We start from the raw sequence: 16721 nt of genomic DNA, 5'->3' as shown, positions 1-16721 counted from the left end.
GATTTGTGGCCGTTGGATTTAAGCGGCTTTTTTTCATCATGGGCTTCTGAAACACCATGGTCAAGACATATATCCAGTGGCTTAGTATGAGAAAAGCTTAGGTGACTTCCTACCACACTGCCTTCTGACATGGAGGTATGCTTAGAAGCATAGATGCTTTTCCTTGAGATACAAGTGAAAAGCATATATGGTTCCGAGCATACCACGACATCAGTTCAGTGTCGAACGCAGTGTCCTGTACAGTTCCTGTTTGCCAAAAGAATGAAGTAAGCGTCAAATAAGAAAGAAGTATATTTTTCCTATTGGACCAATCTTGGAATACAATCAGAAACAGGAATCCTGATATTATGCTTAACAATAGCTATTGGGTCTTAATTTTGAAAACTCGGTCACATGACTCGAAGAGTTTAGACAGCTTGATTAACATTTTGTGATACAACTTTGGGATCGTGGATTCAAGTCCAACTTACCTACACACACAAAAAAAAAGAAAACAGAGTTTTCAGACCACTACCGTGGCATGAAGCCATGTTGGGAAATGGCAATCTCAAAGGCTTTCATTCTTTCCCCTCGAGCAAAACCATTGCGATCATATGATGATATTTCATTTATATTGAGATCAATGCATGCTTTAACAAGTTCTTCACCAACCCTTTGAGCAGCTTCCTGCAGTCATTGACAAGTAAATGATAACGAATGAGAGTTCAGTGGAAGTGTGCAGCTTATATGTAAATTTAAGACATTTATAAGAAAAAATAACAGAGAAGAGATAAACAGTTTTTAAAATGGCTATTTTTTTTTTGAAAAGTATAATATATTGCAACGAAGAGAACAAGATACAAGGAGGCCGAGGAAGCCTCACAAAGCAAAAGAAAGAAAAGAACTAAACAACATCAATGGTTACATAACAAAGGCCATCTAAAAACAAAATCAGCAAAAGAATTTCCCACGAACTCAACGTTTTGCTTAGACCAAAGGTATAATAATCCTAAGATTTCCAAGAACCATGCCTGTGAGCTTCTAATTTTGTCATTGAACACCCTGTTATTTCTCTCGTTCCAAATCCCCCAAGCAATAGCCGAAGGGAGCATAGCCACAGATAACGTTTTTTGGTGTGAAAGACATTACTGGTCCACTCATCCAACAACGAGGAAAACTTACGAGGAAGGACCCAATTAATACCAAATAAACCAAGGAACTTTGACCAAATATTATAGGAAAATGAGCAATGAATTAAAATATGATCAACAGATTCCCCTTCCGACAAACAAAGTGGACAACAGTTGGGAGTGATCCAACCCCGAGCAATCAAGTTATCCATCGTAAGAATCCTTCCAAAGGAAGCCAACCAAACAAAGAAGGAGATTTTTGAGGGCACTGACCTGGACCAAATGATGGAACTCGAGATGGCTCGCTCTGCAAGAGGAGTAAGCCATTTATACAACCAAATACTTTTGTGTTTTGTCCTCACGAACATTTAAATTTCCACATAGTAGACACAAGCTTTGAAAAAGATGAACTTCATGCAAAAAATAAGATCTCTTCTTTGTTCAGAACCAATGAAGTTCATAATCTGATAAAATATAATACAAGTAAAGTTTCTCCATTATGAGGACCAAAAAAAGGACCAACCAATTCAAATATACAATACTCTTGAAGGAAAATTATTTTCTTCAGCAGTTTGAGAAGTTATTTTTCTATGACATTTTTTTTTTTTTTGGTAAGTGTAATATATTAAGAACGGGAAAAAGAGTTTACAAAGAGGCCGAAAGAGCCTCACGAGGGATAATAAGAAAATAAAAAGCTACAGCGTTAGTGATTACATAAGGAATTCTATCTAAAAACAAAATCATCAAAAGTAATCCCCGCGAATTCTATGTTCTGTTTAGACCTAAGGTAAAGGAGGCTCAATATCTCCAAGATACCTACATGAGAGCTTTTGATCTTACTATTGAACATCCTGTTATTTCTCTCATTTCATGTAATAGAATAAATGTGACTAACCTTCAACATAAGCATGATTTAAAATATCGTATCGATTGAATGTTTCGGTCAATCAAAAAAATGATACGGTATCAGCCGATACATTCCTGAAACAATTCAATGTTTTCGGGGTCAATGTTTCACATCAGACTTGGCCTATATCGATATGTATCGACCAATACATTCCAATATTTTAAACCATGAGGATAACAATTCAAGTGATGTCAAACTCTCTCTATGGTATCACTAGCGTCACGATGCAACCTTCTCAATAAGAAGACATGAAAAGGAAAGGAATACTTACGTTGGTCCAATATTTTAAATCATGAGCTTAACAATTCAAGTGATGTCAAACTCTCTCTATGGTATCACTATCGCCACGATGCAACCTTCTCAATAAGAAGACATGAAAGGAAAGGAATACTTACGATGGTGCTACAAGAAGGACTACTCTCGCGAATAGATTTCTGTAGAGTGCTTCCATAAAATAAACACTTCTTGTTCTGATCATCAATTAACGTTGCGTACAACTGCTTGGTCGAACAGAAAACAGAGAGCCTCGGTCTCACGGAATTCCCATTAAACTGGTTGAAGCAATGGAAACAACAAAAAGGACATTAAACTAACACGTCTAGGCATCACTTAGTTTATCTTCTCAAAATGACGAGAACCCATACCTTTCTTTGCAGTCTCCGGTTTCTGACCTTTGCACTTTCTTTTCGAGTATTTGATCTCGCTTCGATCACAAGAGGCTTCAAAGAGAAATCTATAGGAAAAGAAATAAAGCTATGCTTGGCCTAAAAAGTTGCAATCAAAGCAACAATAGCAATGCAAATAAAAGCATCAAGGAAGAAAATTATTCCATTTTACTTACTTTTATAACGCAAGGGAAGGCAGTAGTTAAAAGGATTTGAACGGGTTTGGATGAGAGCCGAGGTTTTAAATTGTAGTGGAGGAACAGTCACAAGAGCCATACTCACTATGATCTTGATAATGGAGAAATGACTTTTTTAAATTCCCTGAAAATTAACATTTTTCACATCAAGAAGTAAATATTCCAGGTTCTGAAAATAAATATCAATCAAAACTGAGAAAATTGTCATTAAGGAATTTTATCAAACAGCTACTGTGCAACAACAAACCACAGCCAAAACTTTCTAATGGCGGGCTCATTGGTCAGTCCAGCAAACTAGAAGGCTAGGGGAGTTGACAAATTTTTGGACCTTACCTGTCAGGTTGGTCACGCAGTTGGCTGGATGTATACAAAAGAATGGCTTTTAGAGAAGCTAGACACGTCATGGGCTTTTAAGGAGGCATCTTGCACCTATGTAATGTCCCCCAAAGGAAAATTGACATCGATTCTCACATTAGTGAAGTGGATGTATGTAAGGAAACATAGATATTTTTCATTGGATACCAATGAAAAGACCTTCACATCAACAATGTGAGATCAATGTCAATTTTAATGGTTTTCCAGCATGACTTAATTATTAAATGTTGGGTTTGGTGATGTAAAATTACCATTCTTTTGTTTGTTAGTATATTTGTTAACACTTTTGAAGTTTGAATGAAGGTGATCTATCTTTAAAAATTAGATTTTAGAAGTTTTATTACGTTTGTTTTGTTTTAAATTTCAATTTTAAGAACTAAAATTCAGAATTTTTTATTCAGGAATGAGAAATACTGGATGAAATTTCTGAATTCTGAATTATTATTTTTTTCTAAAATACCCTCCTCAAAACACTAATTTCTATCACTTATCATTTATTTATGCAAATCTTAAAATTCTTATTTTTAATTTTTCTCCATCTCTTTTTTCTTCTCCCTCTACAATTGTGCTGTCAACGTCTCTCTATCTCAATCCACTTTTTCTTTTGATTTTATTTGTTAAATTTGTATTTTTTTTTTTAACTACAATCTCTTTATGTTGTTGATATTTTAGATTTCTATCCTCTATGATGTCTATTTGTATTTCTTTATGTTTTAATGTAATTCTTTTGTAGTATTTCTGTTTCAATTCTACTACAAAACTAATATTTAAAAGATAATGTAAAGTGCATTTTATTGATTTAAATTCTATTATTTAGTAACCCACGAAATATTATTCATTATTTTTCGATTAATAAATTATTAGAATTACAAAAGGGTAATATTGTTAAAATGACCATTATGTTTTAAATTTCTATTTGTAACCAGAAGGTTTTAAAAATGATAAACAAACAATTTTTTCAGAACAAGACTTTAGAGTTCAAATTTTAGAAAACAGAAACTAGACTTCAGAAGTATTACCAAACATACCTGTGGAGGGAAATTCTCGGATGCATAAGACACGTAGCTCGAATAAAATGCAACATGGTATATTGGGAATTCCTCGGAAGCACGGACATGCAGCTCGTACGTACATCACCAACTCATCAAGTAGCTCAGAGGAAAAGCTCCATAGGTATCGAAAATTAATGTAAATCGGTAAGACGGCTCTGACAGTTGTACCATCAATTGACTGATATGACAACCCATATCGTGGCAGATCAGTTCTGATTATCCCATGTTCGTCAAAGCAGTTGCAACTACTCCTGCAACTGACAAACCAGAGAGTAAGTTAACTACTCTGAGTCACCTCAAGGGAGGGCTCAGAGAACGATGAAAAAGGTCTCTTATAAATGGAAGGGGAAAACTCATGTGTAAAGAATGACATTATTCCTTTATCTAAAAAAGCTATAAAAAAGATTCAAAAAGAAAAACACAATCCAATTTTTTAACTTGATCGTCGGAGTGGACTTGTTTGCAGGTCCGCGTTGGCTATGAAAGGAAAGAAGAGCATATCAGAGTAGAGATTTTGTTCAAGGGTATTTTCAGTAATGTCATTTCATTAATTTATGAAAAATAAAAGGAGTTCTTATATAGTAGTTATTATCCATAAAAATAATTTTTCTAAAAATGGATTTTCTCTTTTGTTGAGAGTGAGAAAATTTTGAATTTCTATGCGAGTATTATTCTTCTCTTATAAAATCTAAATGCTCAATGTTCTTGAGGGTAATATTCACATTGTAGTCTCGGGCTTATGATAAGAGAGTGAGATCAATTTCTTGTTTGGATTCTTATTAAAGTTGGGTATAGAAATTTGGTAAATTTCACCGGAGAGAGTTGGAGATAAGTATAAACTTCCATACTAATAATTTCTTCCTTTAAGTAGTAAATTTTTACTTATTTACTTGCTCGTGGATGCAGCCTCATTGTGTGTGAATCACATATATCTTATGTTATGTTCATTTCTCTATTCTTTTTATTATTATTTGCATTTACTTTGCAACACATTCTTGATATTTGATTATTGAGATTGATTGCTTTGGTGTTAAAAAGGTTTGATTGTTGAGATTGATTGCTTTACAACACATTTTATGAGATTTACATAAAGGGTCCCGTTCAGCACCTTAAGCTTTACCACACACTTTAACAAACGTGTTTTGTCTTACATGAGTTAGAAGTTTCGGAATGGGCTGGTTTTTGGTGAGGATGATCTCTATGGTGAGGAGATCATCCTCACCAAAAATCAGCTCATTCCAAAATTTCTAACCCCATCAAAAATGGTTTACAAAAAATGGAAGGTCCATGATTTTTCAACGTGTAAACATGGGGCTAAACATTTCGGAATGGGCTGATTTTTGGGGAGGATGATCTTCTAATCATAGAGATCATCCTCACCAAAAATCAGCCCATTCCAAAACTTCTAACTCATGTAGGACAAAAAACATTTGTTAAAGTGTGTGGTAAAACTTAGGGTGCTGAACATTTCCCTTACATAAATGACTTAGATTTTCAAAACGAACTACCTATATGAATAGGATGCATTCAAGAGTGGCCAATCACGAACGGTCAATCCAAATCTAACATTTTTGGAAAAACAAGAAAGATTTTCTGAAATTCATTTTCCAAGAAAAATGCTTGTCCATTCATTTTAAATATCTCAAATCATAATAAATAAAGACCACAATAATCATATTTGATATAACCACCAACCCATTAAACCACAAATTCTTATACATCAACTTCAATTCTCTCTTTCATTCTTCAAGAAAAAGAGTGATTATGAAGTAAGTTTCATCAAACACTAATCTTATCCATCTCTCTTCTAAGTGCATTAGCCCTCACCAAACTCCCAATCGTATTAAACGCCAATTTCAAATCATCCAAAGGGTTCCCAGGCACAACCCTCTTATACAAATAACTATCAAATGTCATCTTCTGCACATATTCATCAGCACACATCTCCACAAACGCCTCTCTCGCTGGATTCGACCTATAAAACACCTTCTGCAACACATCCAACACCTTATATGTAGGCCAATACGTCTTGTCCCACTTCTCTAAATAACTCCTTAAATCTCCTTCGTTGATCATTCTCGTTCCTCTCTCTGATCCTTCCACAATCGCTTCCGCACACATTCGCCCACTCTTCGCTGCAAAATAAATTCCTTCTCCCGAGCACTTGGTAACATAACCCGCCGCGTCACCAACTAACGCCACCCTCCCTGCTAACCTGCGCGGCCTTGGGTGTTCCGGGATAGGATGCGCCTCTACACGTATAATCTTCCCCCCAAATATCTTATCTTTCGCACGATTTCTCGTTGCCAGCTGGAACTTCTTGATATCTCCCTTATGCGTGACTGTACCTGTCCCCACTGCCACGTGGTCACACTTTGGAAACACCCAACCGTAAAAATCAGGAGACACGTCATCACCAACGTACATCTCCGCGAGATTTTCGTAATACGCCATTTTCTCGTCCGAGATTTTGATTCTCTCTTGAAATGCGATGGCATAATCGTAATCTCCAGCGTTGATACTCTTCGCGACGCGAGAATTTGCTCCATCTGCGCCGATTACTGCGTCTACTTCTAACGTGCGCCGCTCGCCAACTCCACCTATTTTGCTATCGAAGAGGCTGTATTGGAGGACGTATGGAGCCGTTGGATCTTGAGGTAGGTCCATCTTGAGGAAAAGACCATTGAGGACAGTTGCGCCTGCCTTGGCCGCACGTTCGCGGAGATACGCGTCGAGGATCTCGCGACGGACCATACCGATGTACTCGTGTGGTTTTAGGGTTCTACCGATGTCAACAGCGACATTGGACGGTGAGATCATCTTCATCTGTGTGACTCGTCGATCGATGATGTCGAGTGGGAGATCGAATTCTCCAACCATACATAGAGGAATCGCACCGCCGCATGGTTTACAGTTGTCGAGTTTGCGTTCGATTAAGTAGACTTCGATGCCGTTTTTGGCTAGGGTTTCAGCAGCGGAACCACCGGCGGGACCTCCACCAATTACGGCGACTCTGAGATTTCTTCCGGTGAGTTTAGGGCTTGATTTTCCGGCAAAAATGCGGAGTCGACGGTTGGTTTGTGAGGTTGGGAGAGATTTTGTTAGAGAGAGGGAATGGCGGTTTTCTAGAGTGGTTTTGCGGAGGCCGACGAAGGTTTTGAGGGTTTCGCGTCCGATTTCAGTGTTTTTACGGTCGTATGTTGTGGTGGAAAATCGAGCGTTGAGGGCAATCGACGCCATATTTTCCGGTGGGTTGGGCTTGCGTAAGGAGTGAAGTGTGAGGGGTTTTGTTTTGTATTTTGTGGAGTGTGAGATGTGGATATGGTTTCTGATTTTTTGTTGTATCTAGCCGTTGGATTAGTGAGAATCGACGGTTACAGATTTTAGTGGATAATGCGATAGATTTTTTTTTTTTTTTCTTTTCTTTAAGGTAAAGTGTCCTGTTTGAATGTGTTGGCCCATACTGGTTGGATGCTGTTTCGCCACGTCCGTCTTCATTTCTTTGATTGGCTACGAGCAAATAGCCAATTGTTATCAAACACGTGGCTGATTATTTTAGTCCATAGGAGAAGAAGAGGAACGTATATTAAAATTGATTTTAATAATGCAGGTAATCTGAATTGATTAGAGAGAAATGTTCGGCACCAAACATTTTGCCTAATACCAACCGGGGTTGGGCTTGATGGTAAGACTGGGTGTGCTCCCCAGGTCTTGTCTTCGAATCCCCTTCCCACCACCTTGTGTGGCACTTAAATGGGTTTGGGTTCGTCCCCTTAAAACTCGTATGGGGTTGGTCATGCGGGGCCCCCAAGGGAGATTAGTTTGTCACGCTTACTTGAGAGTGTTGATGGGATACTCCCTCGGTTACAAAAAAAAAATATCTTGCCCAATCATTTTTGTCCTACCTGGGTCAGGAGTTTTAGAATTAGCTGATTTTTGATGATGATGATCTCTACGGTGAGGAGATCATTATCACCAAAAATCAGCCCATTTCAAAACTTCTAACCCCATCAAAAATAATTTATAAAAATTGGACGGTCCATGATTTTTCAACTTGTAAACATGGGGTTAGAAATTTTGGAATTGACTGATTTTTGGTGAGGATGATCTTCTGGGTAGGACAAAAATCAGCTCATTCCAAAACTTCTAACTCATGTAGGACAAAAATGATTGGGCAAAATGTTTGCTAAAATGTTTAGTGCTGAACGGGACCCTTGATTATATTGGAAAAAAATAACTAATTTTTATAATAATTATATTGGAAAAAATAACTAAAAACATTTAATAAAAATAATCATATTTGGTGTAACAGAAAAAAGAAAAAAAAGGGACAATGACTTTGAAGGAGTGTTGATTGGGAATATGTCCTGTATAGTCCCTAATAAATAATATGGACCATTTAAGTCGTACTGAATAAAATATTCACCTGTTAAGGATATTTTGAAGATTTTTTTTAAAAATAAATATTTGAAATACCTTTTTAACAATCTTACAAAGTAAAACTTGACAATTTTATTTGGTTATTAATATTTCTCATGAAAAATAAAAAAATAAATATTTTTATTTATTAAGAACTATTCATAAATTCAATATAATTTTATTCGAGTCATTTAAGTTAACTTGCTAATTTTTTAGTTGAATCAATTTGATGAACATTCAAGTCGAGTTTTAATATTATATTTTTATTATTGAAAATTATTTATAATATATATAAATAATTTGATCTATATAAATATTGTTGATGACCCTACTCATCTCTATCATCATCTTTGTTGTAATCATATCATCATCTATGTGAGTTAAATATTATTAGTCTTGAAAAAAAAAATTAATGATTTTTTTTTTCTTTTATATCTTTTTTTATTATTCTGTAAGAGATGATCATAATTAAGGGGGTTTGTCATTAATTTTAAAACATAGGAATACCTAAAATATTCTCAAACAAATACATTTCTTTAAACATCAAAAATTGTTGAAAGTGTAGTTATGGTATTTTCATTTCAAAAATTCTTTTTAGACTAATATTTGATAATATAAAAAAATACTAAAGAGTCCATACTTTTTTAGAAAGGAATTTTTAGTATATATTTTCAAAGAATAGGTTTTTCAATCAATGTCTCAAAAATAATAATAAAAATTTAGAATCCTGATAATATGACTCGCCAAGTGGCATACTCAATCGACTCCCTGGCGTGGACAAGTTCAAGAACTGTAGAGCTATACGTCTTGAGATACACATTTTTTTGGGAAGTGCAATCGTGTACCTCGATGCATGCAGATCTATGGTTCTCAAACTTGTCATGTCATGGAATCGATTGAGTATGCCACCTGGCAAGTCATATTATCGCGACTCATTTTTTATGGTTTTGTAGATCCTAAATATTGCCACATGGATATATGTTGATATTATACCAAGCCCATAATATAAGAGTTTTTTTTTTTTACAAAGCACTCTAGGTTACAATTGGGTATTGGTCATCAATTTAGTATTTTTCAAATTGCACGCAACCCATGTGAAATTAGGTGCTTTAGAGTTGACCTCAAGCCACACCACAGGCTATAAATCTTAGGTCAAATCCGTTAGATTGCACCTCCTCGAGATACACTTCAGTTATTCTTGACCCAGTCTTATATCTTCCAAGTAAAATCAGGTCATCTAACCAAAACAATTCAAAACATAAGATCTTTGAACCTTGCTTATTGGATTGAGCCTTAGATTTTTTGAAAGTAGGTTCGAATTTGTAACGGTTGGTGTACCCAACTCTCCCTACTCTCTACCTCCCTTCCTCTAAAACAACTTAGTTTACCATGCCAACCTACCCTTACAAACCTTTAAAACCTTTTCATGACTTATAAGCTCTTAACATTCAGTCCCAATGGTTCATTCTCACCAAGTTGTTTTGAAAGAAACCCAAACTTGAATTTAGCTAATTCAGGTAAAGAGCTACACTGTACCCAGTAATGGAGTCCATAAACAAGAAAGCAATACTAGCATTGACGATCTTAATGGTCGTAACGCTTTCTAGTCAGCTAGGCTCTTGTAAAGTTGTACAATTCATCTTCGGAGACTCCCTCTCAGATGTTGGTAACAACAAGTACCTTTCCAAGAGCTTGGCTCAAGCAAATCTACCCTGGTATGGAATTGACTTCGGAAATGGAATGCCTAATGGGAGGTTTTGCAATGGTCGTACCGTCGCTGATATTATAGGTAAACTTTATATGTTTTATTATAGAGTAGTGAGGAATGCATGTGGTTTTGGTATGTGATTGGGTACGCGGTTGACATGGCAAGGGCACAGAACCATAGATATTTTTCATCGGAATACCCACGTCAGTTGCGTACCCAACCGCGTGCATTCATCATTATTCTTTATCATGTAGATGATGTCTTGAATCTAATCGCCAAGGGGTTAGCCTAGTGGCAAGCCGAGCCTTGATAAGCTCCTCAAGAAGAGTAGGTTAAGTGTTCAAAACCCCACGAAGCTATGAATTTCTTGGGGTCACCCTCCAAGGTCCAGTGGATCCTTGACTCAACCTGTTGCACGTAGGACTTTCTGAGGGGGCGGTGCGTGTGACTGTGGGATTAGTCCCACCTGAAGGGTGGGGATAGCCACGATATCAAAATAAAAAAATAAAAAAAATTGGGTGGTGCTATACACTCGTACCCAAATTACAGTATACATATATATAGGAGCAATTATTTGTATTTTGGGTATATAGGTTGAAATCCCAGGCTGTAATTTCTTTCTTGGAGTTCTTGAATCGCTATCATTTCTTTCGTGGATTTAGGCACGCACTGCTTGTATTCTTTTATTATTATTGCTTTTGTTTATTTGGAGTTCGACGCTGGCATTTTAGGCAACTAAATTTGTGCTTTTAGGTGACACCATGGGTCTCCCAAGGCCACCTGCATTCTTAGATCCATCTCTAACAGAGGATATGATACTAGAGAGTGGAGTGAATTATGCCTCTGGTGGTGGTGGGATCTTGAATGAAACTGGTAGTCTTTTTGTAAGTTTCTCTTTGAAATTCCTCTTCATTTAACTTTAAGACTTCTTAATTATAGTTTTGATTTGAAGTAAAATAAATTTTGAAACTGAATTTCTTATTACTTGCAGGTGCAGAGATTTTCTCTCTATAAGCAAATTGAATTGTTTCAAGGAACACAAGAGCTAATACGAAAGAAAATCGGAGATGAACTATCAGAGAAGTTCTTCAAAGAATCTCGTTATGTTGTTGCCTTAGGAAGCAATGATTTCATTAACAATTACTTGCTACCCATTTACAGTGATTCATGGAAATACTCCGATAGCAGTTTCATTAACTACTTAGTTACAACACTCAAAGACCAACTCAAGGTAAATTGATAGTCATAAATGTTCATATTCAGATTAGATTTAACTGGTTAATTATCTGTTATCTTTAGCTTTTTTGGGTTGGGTTTTGTTGTGTAGATATTGCATCGTTTAGGAGCTCGACAATTAATGGCCTTCGGGCTAGGACCTATGGGTTGTATTCCTCTCCAACGCGTCTTAAGTACATCGGGAGATTGCCAAGATAGAACTAACAAATTGGCACTGAACTTCAACCAAGCTGGGAGCAAGGTTTTGGATGACTTATCAAAAAGCCTTCCCAATGCAAGTTTCAAATTCGGGGATGCATATTCTGTAGTCGAAGATGTAATTAACAATCCATACAAATACGGTGCGCATACATACAACTAAGACATTTACCAATTTCTATTGAAAATTTTAAAGAAGCTTAATTTTCCTAATTAAGTTTCATGTTTTCAGGATTCAATAACTCGGACTCTCCATGTTGCTCGTTCGGACAAATTCGACCTGCTCTAACATGTATCCCTGCCTCAACTTTGTGCAAAGATAGAAGCAAATACGTGTTTTGGGACGAATATCACCCTTCAGATAAAGCTAATGAGATCATTGCGAATGAGATAATCAGAAAGCTTGGATTTTTGCGTGTTAATGAAACAAATGGTCCTTCACCAGCACCAGCTGATGCTCCATCCTCGGGAGATTAGATTGCTAATATTGTGTATAGAGGTTGTATTTTGTTGGGTAATTATCTATGTGTTTGAATACAATTACTCATCTCTTTTAATGATTATAATTAAATTGAGATTATATCGCAGCTAAACATTATATATGTGGAGACTTGGTTTTTGAAATCTGAAGGCAACTTTGTTTTCTAGCTTGAAAAGTTCAGTAAATTGAGTCCAAATCCTTGTCTCCTGTTATGGTCCCATTCATAAAACCTGTGGAGGATAAAATTTGTAAGGTTTTGGGGGGAAAATTCATGTCATCTAGGGATATGGAGCAATCCAAGTGGCGACCTAAATCACCCATTCAATCAACATGTATCTTGATGCACATTATCATGCCACATGACATTATCAAGATTTAATCCTATCTAATTGGGAAAGAATCCGAGTAAGAAAGGATTCTTTCCCTTTAAATAACTACCTTTTTTAGATAGAGATGAATTTGATAGTGACAATCTTGTAATATTGGATTTAACAATGTAATATTGATAATAGTGAAATGTCCCCTAAAACTCGTGGATGTAGGTTCCATGTTGAATCACGTAAAATCTTGTGTATTTTCTCTTTTTGTATTATTCATATGATCTATATGTGGATTGCAAAACTTGCATCCACAAAGCCAATGATAAATAATGCTCAAATCCAACAAATGGGTTTGTGAGTATTTTTATTTTTTTTTAGAAGGGGGGGGGGGGGGTTCATAGATAGGGAAGTTTATGAAATTTGTAATCCAATTCAAATTATCATATGGTATGATTGTTACAATGTTCCATAAATCCTATATGTACCGAAATGTAAAATCGAAGATCATAGAAGAAATAGGTTCGATGGGAAAGAAAACGACGTGGAAGTATCAGATATGATGTGTCAAACAAAAAGCATCTAATACAAATTTTGTTCCTTCTATAACCCTTGACTTGCTCATTTGTCGGTCCAATCATATGTTAAATTACATGTACTGCATCGTGAAAAGAATTAAGACAGTCCATTTAAAATGAGAGGTATTATGCCACACCAAGTTTTTGGTATAACACACATGAATGAAGAGCACATTTAAAGGGAACATTACTTTAGTTGTATTTTCCCAATGAAATATTTGTTGGAGATATTATATGTTCTTGAAATAAATATTCTAAATCTAGAAAACATATTGTAGAAAGTGTAGATTGGAAAGAACTTATCGATTTTGATGTGAGTGAGGCACGGAAGAGTCGATGTCCTTAAAACCAAATTCATGTCGCTTTAAGATGTATCTACATTGCAAAAAGCTTCGATGGTTGGTTTCCAAGATTCAATAATCACAATCTTGCTAGTCATGCACTCACATGAGGCTTATATCCAAGATTTGCACCCTCATGCTCACGTGTCGCATGCACACACACATTTAGGTTTTTCGACAGGTTTGCCCCAAACACAATGAGTTGTAATCCCATGATATCTTGGTCCCCCATGTGCATCCGAAGTCCACTCTCTTTCTCATCTATATTCAAGCAAGTGAGAGAGTGAGATCCTTTATTAAATGAGCACCACTCTTGTATTTATCCGATGTAGGACTAAAATTTGGAAGAGTTATCTCTACAATTCTCACAAACAAGAAAACTAAAAGAATCTTTGACTTTCAATTTATACAAAAAGAAAAAAACACTTTTAACTTATATTTCAACAATTGAGTAAATCTCTACATTTTACAAATAACACTCAAGTGATCTTGAGTTCAAACCTTGTCCCCAACAAAACATATAAAACATAATAATGGACAATTCAACTCATGCTTGACAATCCAACATTTTAACTTATAAATGATTTGAAACGTTGGACAATCCAGCGAGTTAAGTCATTTTTTGTACTTTTTAAAGAATTAATATTTTTTATTATAATAATTAACATAAATATTGATGTGTTTTTTGGTATTTTTCAAAAAATTAGACATACAATTTCAATATAATTCAACTGGTTCAAGTTTACAAGATCATTTTCCATCAACATAAAGTAATGTTCCTCTCTCAATTTGCCTTGCCTTATTTGCATTACAAGCTTTTCCAAAACCAATATTCTTTCCGTTAATAATTATTTTGTATTCATGAAATGCTTTAATTATGAAATCAATGTTCATTCCAACTGCTAGATCCATTAGTAGGGATGGAAATGGATCAGATATTACTTGGTACTCGATCCACCCAATCCAAAAGATTTTAAAGTATGGATTTTCGAATCAGATTTGGATTAATCTCAGCCCGATCTGATAAAAATTACAATCGAATTAGGGTAATTTTCTAGTGTTTATATATCATTTACTTTCTTCTTATTTTTCCTCCATTCAAAAGCCCAACTCTTCCTCCTCTTTCATTTTCATAGTACTATATGACATTTGGATGTTTTAAAATAGGTTTAATTTTTAATTGGATCAATTTTGGATTAAATGAACGTTTAATCAGATCAAATTCGTTACGAAAAATTATTAATTCGATTGAATTAGATATGAATCGTAGGATAGAATTTTCGGATTGATAGAGGTTGGTACTCATTAGGTTCCATCCGATCATTGCCAGCCCTAAGTTATCCTAGCATTATTGTTTTGCTTCCTAACCCATATCTTTAGGATTGTCAATGGATCGGGTTGGATTGGGTTTTTTTAGACTAAAAAATTAGACTATAACTTAACCCATTTAAATATCGGGTCGGGTTTAATAAATAAAAGCTAGTCCAAGTCTGATTCACTTTCACTTACATTTGGGTCATTTGTAGACCAGGTCAAATTCATTTTCAAAGGCACTACGAAGGTAAGGGGGGTCATTATTAATTTATAATAAAATTAGTATATATTATATTTAATATAATATAACGGCCCTGACCTACATTCGAAACTCAAATCCGATCTTATTATTAAACGGGCTTAGCCCGATCCAATAGCTAAATGGATTTAATAACTAAACCCTAACCTGATCCATAATGGGTCCGATCGGGTCAAAACCTAGTCCATCGACAACTCTACATAGGATTGTCAATGGATACGAATTGAATCAAATCTACCTATGTCTGAATTCAAATCCGAAAAAAATTCAACATCTAAATTCTAATTTGAATCTGATTAACAAATCAAATATCCGATATTATTCTATTCGAATTCGGATAAAAAAAATCTTTGATTTTTTTTGTTTTTCAAATCCAGTAAATCATGAAAATTAATAAATTAATTTTTTTTTATTAAAAAAAAAAAAGGTTTTAACTTATAGAAGAGAAGAGATGGTTGCAAAACCCTTGATTTTTTAATCAAACACAAGCACATTCGTCTTAACTCTAGATTTTCATCTTTAAATCGTATAATAAAATCCCTCATTTTCAACGTTGGTCAATAACCTTTATTTTTTCTCAAACCAATTAATTTTCAACATGTCAAAAGATATCCATTATAGAAGATAATAACGGTGCATTATCCAAATCGTACATGTGTCTAAGCTGATTAAGTGGTACTATGTGTATGCCAATATATCCGACCTTGCCCAGCAACGGGATAGACCAATGAAACAATGCCTAACTTGGCTGGCAGAGTAGGCTTGATATGAGTATCTGTGTAATATTGGGTTACACATATCAAGTTTAAAGATCTTAAAATAGATCTTCTATGAATCATGAACTCAATCTTGAAAATCCCAATTCCGTTTAGGATCCTTATAATTATAGGATTCTTCGTTATCACATCCCGATAGAAGGAGAAACCCTGATTCGTATAAGGGATCTATAAATTGAGGAATTAACAGAGGCTAGGGGATCTTTTGGGGGAGAGGGGGGTCAATTGAGAAGAGAGAAATAGAGTTCTTATTATTTTTCTTCCACAATTTTAATTTGAGTGTTGGAGAATTATTGGCATGTATCACACCGATGCCAACAGGAAGGACGAGGGATCAACTTCGGATCAGTAGGGTAGAGTCTGTCTAGGTAGCACCAGATTCCACTCCTACATTCATAATTTTCCTTCTTCTTCTTTTAGATTCTATCTACTTCACTAATGGAGGAACGAATCAAAAACGAAGGTGGCAACATCTTAACATCTCTAAGCACAGTTCCACTTCCATATCCACATAAAAAACACGGTCTAGATGACGATCAAATCCCTAAAATTTCTCACTTTTTTATACCTCCTCATCTTTCTCATTCGGCATTATTGCCAAGGTAAGATGAAGAAGAAATTGGGAGATGAGGGGCGAAGGGGTTGAACATGGAAAAAACTTAGAAGTGGGCAGCTTCCTTCAAAATTTTGAAGCAACCCTCTCCATTGGATTATATGTGGTATTTCCAAGAGGTTTCAAATTTTCATGAAAATATTGATTGTGAAATAAATGTAAAATACCATGTATTT

The 16721-nt window shown here is 35.4% G+C and overlaps 3 protein-coding genes across 4 annotated transcripts; 1 reads left to right on the top strand and 2 right to left on the bottom strand.

Moving 5' to 3' along the window:
* Positions 1-107: 107 nt before the first annotated feature.
* On the bottom strand, positions 108-3491 carry LOC147399099 (Ribosomal L18p/L5e family protein). 2 transcript variants are annotated; one of them, XM_086448523.1, is made up of 6 exons: positions 3212-3491; positions 2858-3002; positions 2661-2749; positions 2412-2567; positions 515-666; positions 108-246 (listed from the first exon to the last, which is right to left on the bottom strand). In XM_086448523.1, the coding sequence occupies exons 2-6, from the start codon at positions 2955-2957 to the stop codon at positions 216-218; spliced, it is 528 nt and encodes a 175-aa protein (XP_086304649.1). In that variant the 5' UTR covers positions 2958-3002; positions 3212-3491; the 3' UTR covers positions 108-215. The 2 variants fall into 2 exon arrangements, with proteins under 2 accessions (XP_086304649.1, XP_086304650.1); XM_086448524.1 differs by having other exon boundaries at positions 3126-3222.
* A 2464-nt stretch (positions 3492-5955) lies between these two features.
* LOC147399098 (Pyridine nucleotide-disulfide oxidoreductase family protein) lies at positions 5956-7590 on the bottom strand. Its single transcript, XM_086448522.1, has one exon. The coding sequence runs from the start codon at positions 7543-7545 to the stop codon at positions 6085-6087; it is 1461 nt and encodes a 486-aa protein (XP_086304648.1). The 5' UTR covers positions 7546-7590; the 3' UTR covers positions 5956-6084.
* Positions 7591-10149: 2559 nt separating this feature from the next.
* Positions 10150-12835, top strand: LOC147399097 (GDSL-like Lipase/Acylhydrolase superfamily protein). Its single transcript, XM_086449038.1, has 5 exons — positions 10150-10513; positions 11186-11316; positions 11424-11663; positions 11760-12009; positions 12099-12835. The coding sequence occupies exons 1-5, from the start codon at positions 10267-10269 to the stop codon at positions 12341-12343; spliced, it is 1113 nt and encodes a 370-aa protein (XP_086305164.1). The 5' UTR covers positions 10150-10266; the 3' UTR covers positions 12344-12835.
* The last annotated feature ends 3886 nt before the right edge of the window (positions 12836-16721 follow it).

This window comes from Akebia trifoliata, chromosome 7 (genome assembly GCF_017979445.1).
Source record: "Akebia trifoliata isolate Shusen 1 chromosome 7, ASM1797944v1, whole genome shotgun sequence".
NCBI lineage: Eukaryota > Viridiplantae > Streptophyta > Magnoliopsida > Ranunculales > Lardizabalaceae > Akebia > Akebia trifoliata.
Note: the sequence above shows the minus strand (reverse complement) of the source record. Positions and strands in the feature narration are given on the sequence as shown.

What these genes read in the sequence shown, in the direction of transcription:
- LOC147399097 (XM_086449038.1), top strand. Translation starts at nt 10,267, where the DNA reads ATGGAGTCCATAAACAAGAAAGCAATACTAGCATTGACGATCTTAATG. An exon ending in TACCGTCGCTGATATTATAG is followed by an intron (nt 10,514 to 11,185) that starts GTAAACTTTATA and finishes TTGTGCTTTTAG; the next exon opens with GTGACACCATGGGTCTCCCA. An exon ending in CACTCAAAGACCAACTCAAG is followed by an intron (nt 11,664 to 11,759) that starts GTAAATTGATAG and finishes TTTGTTGTGTAG; the next exon opens with ATATTGCATCGTTTAGGAGC.
- LOC147399098 (XM_086448522.1), bottom strand. Translation starts at nt 7,545, where the DNA reads ATGGCGTCGATTGCCCTCAACGCTCGATTTTCCACCACAACATACGAC.
- LOC147399099 (XM_086448523.1), bottom strand. Translation starts at nt 2,957, where the DNA reads ATGGCTCTTGTGACTGTTCCTCCACTACAATTTAAAACCTCGGCTCTC. An exon ending in GTCCTTCTTGTAGCACCATC is followed by an intron (nt 667 to 2,411) that starts GTAAGTATTCCT and finishes CAATGACTGCAG; the next exon opens with GAAGCTGCTCAAAGGGTTGG. An exon ending in CAACATGGCTTCATGCCACG is followed by an intron (nt 247 to 514) that starts GTAGTGGTCTGA and finishes TTTGGCAAACAG; the next exon opens with GAACTGTACAGGACACTGCG.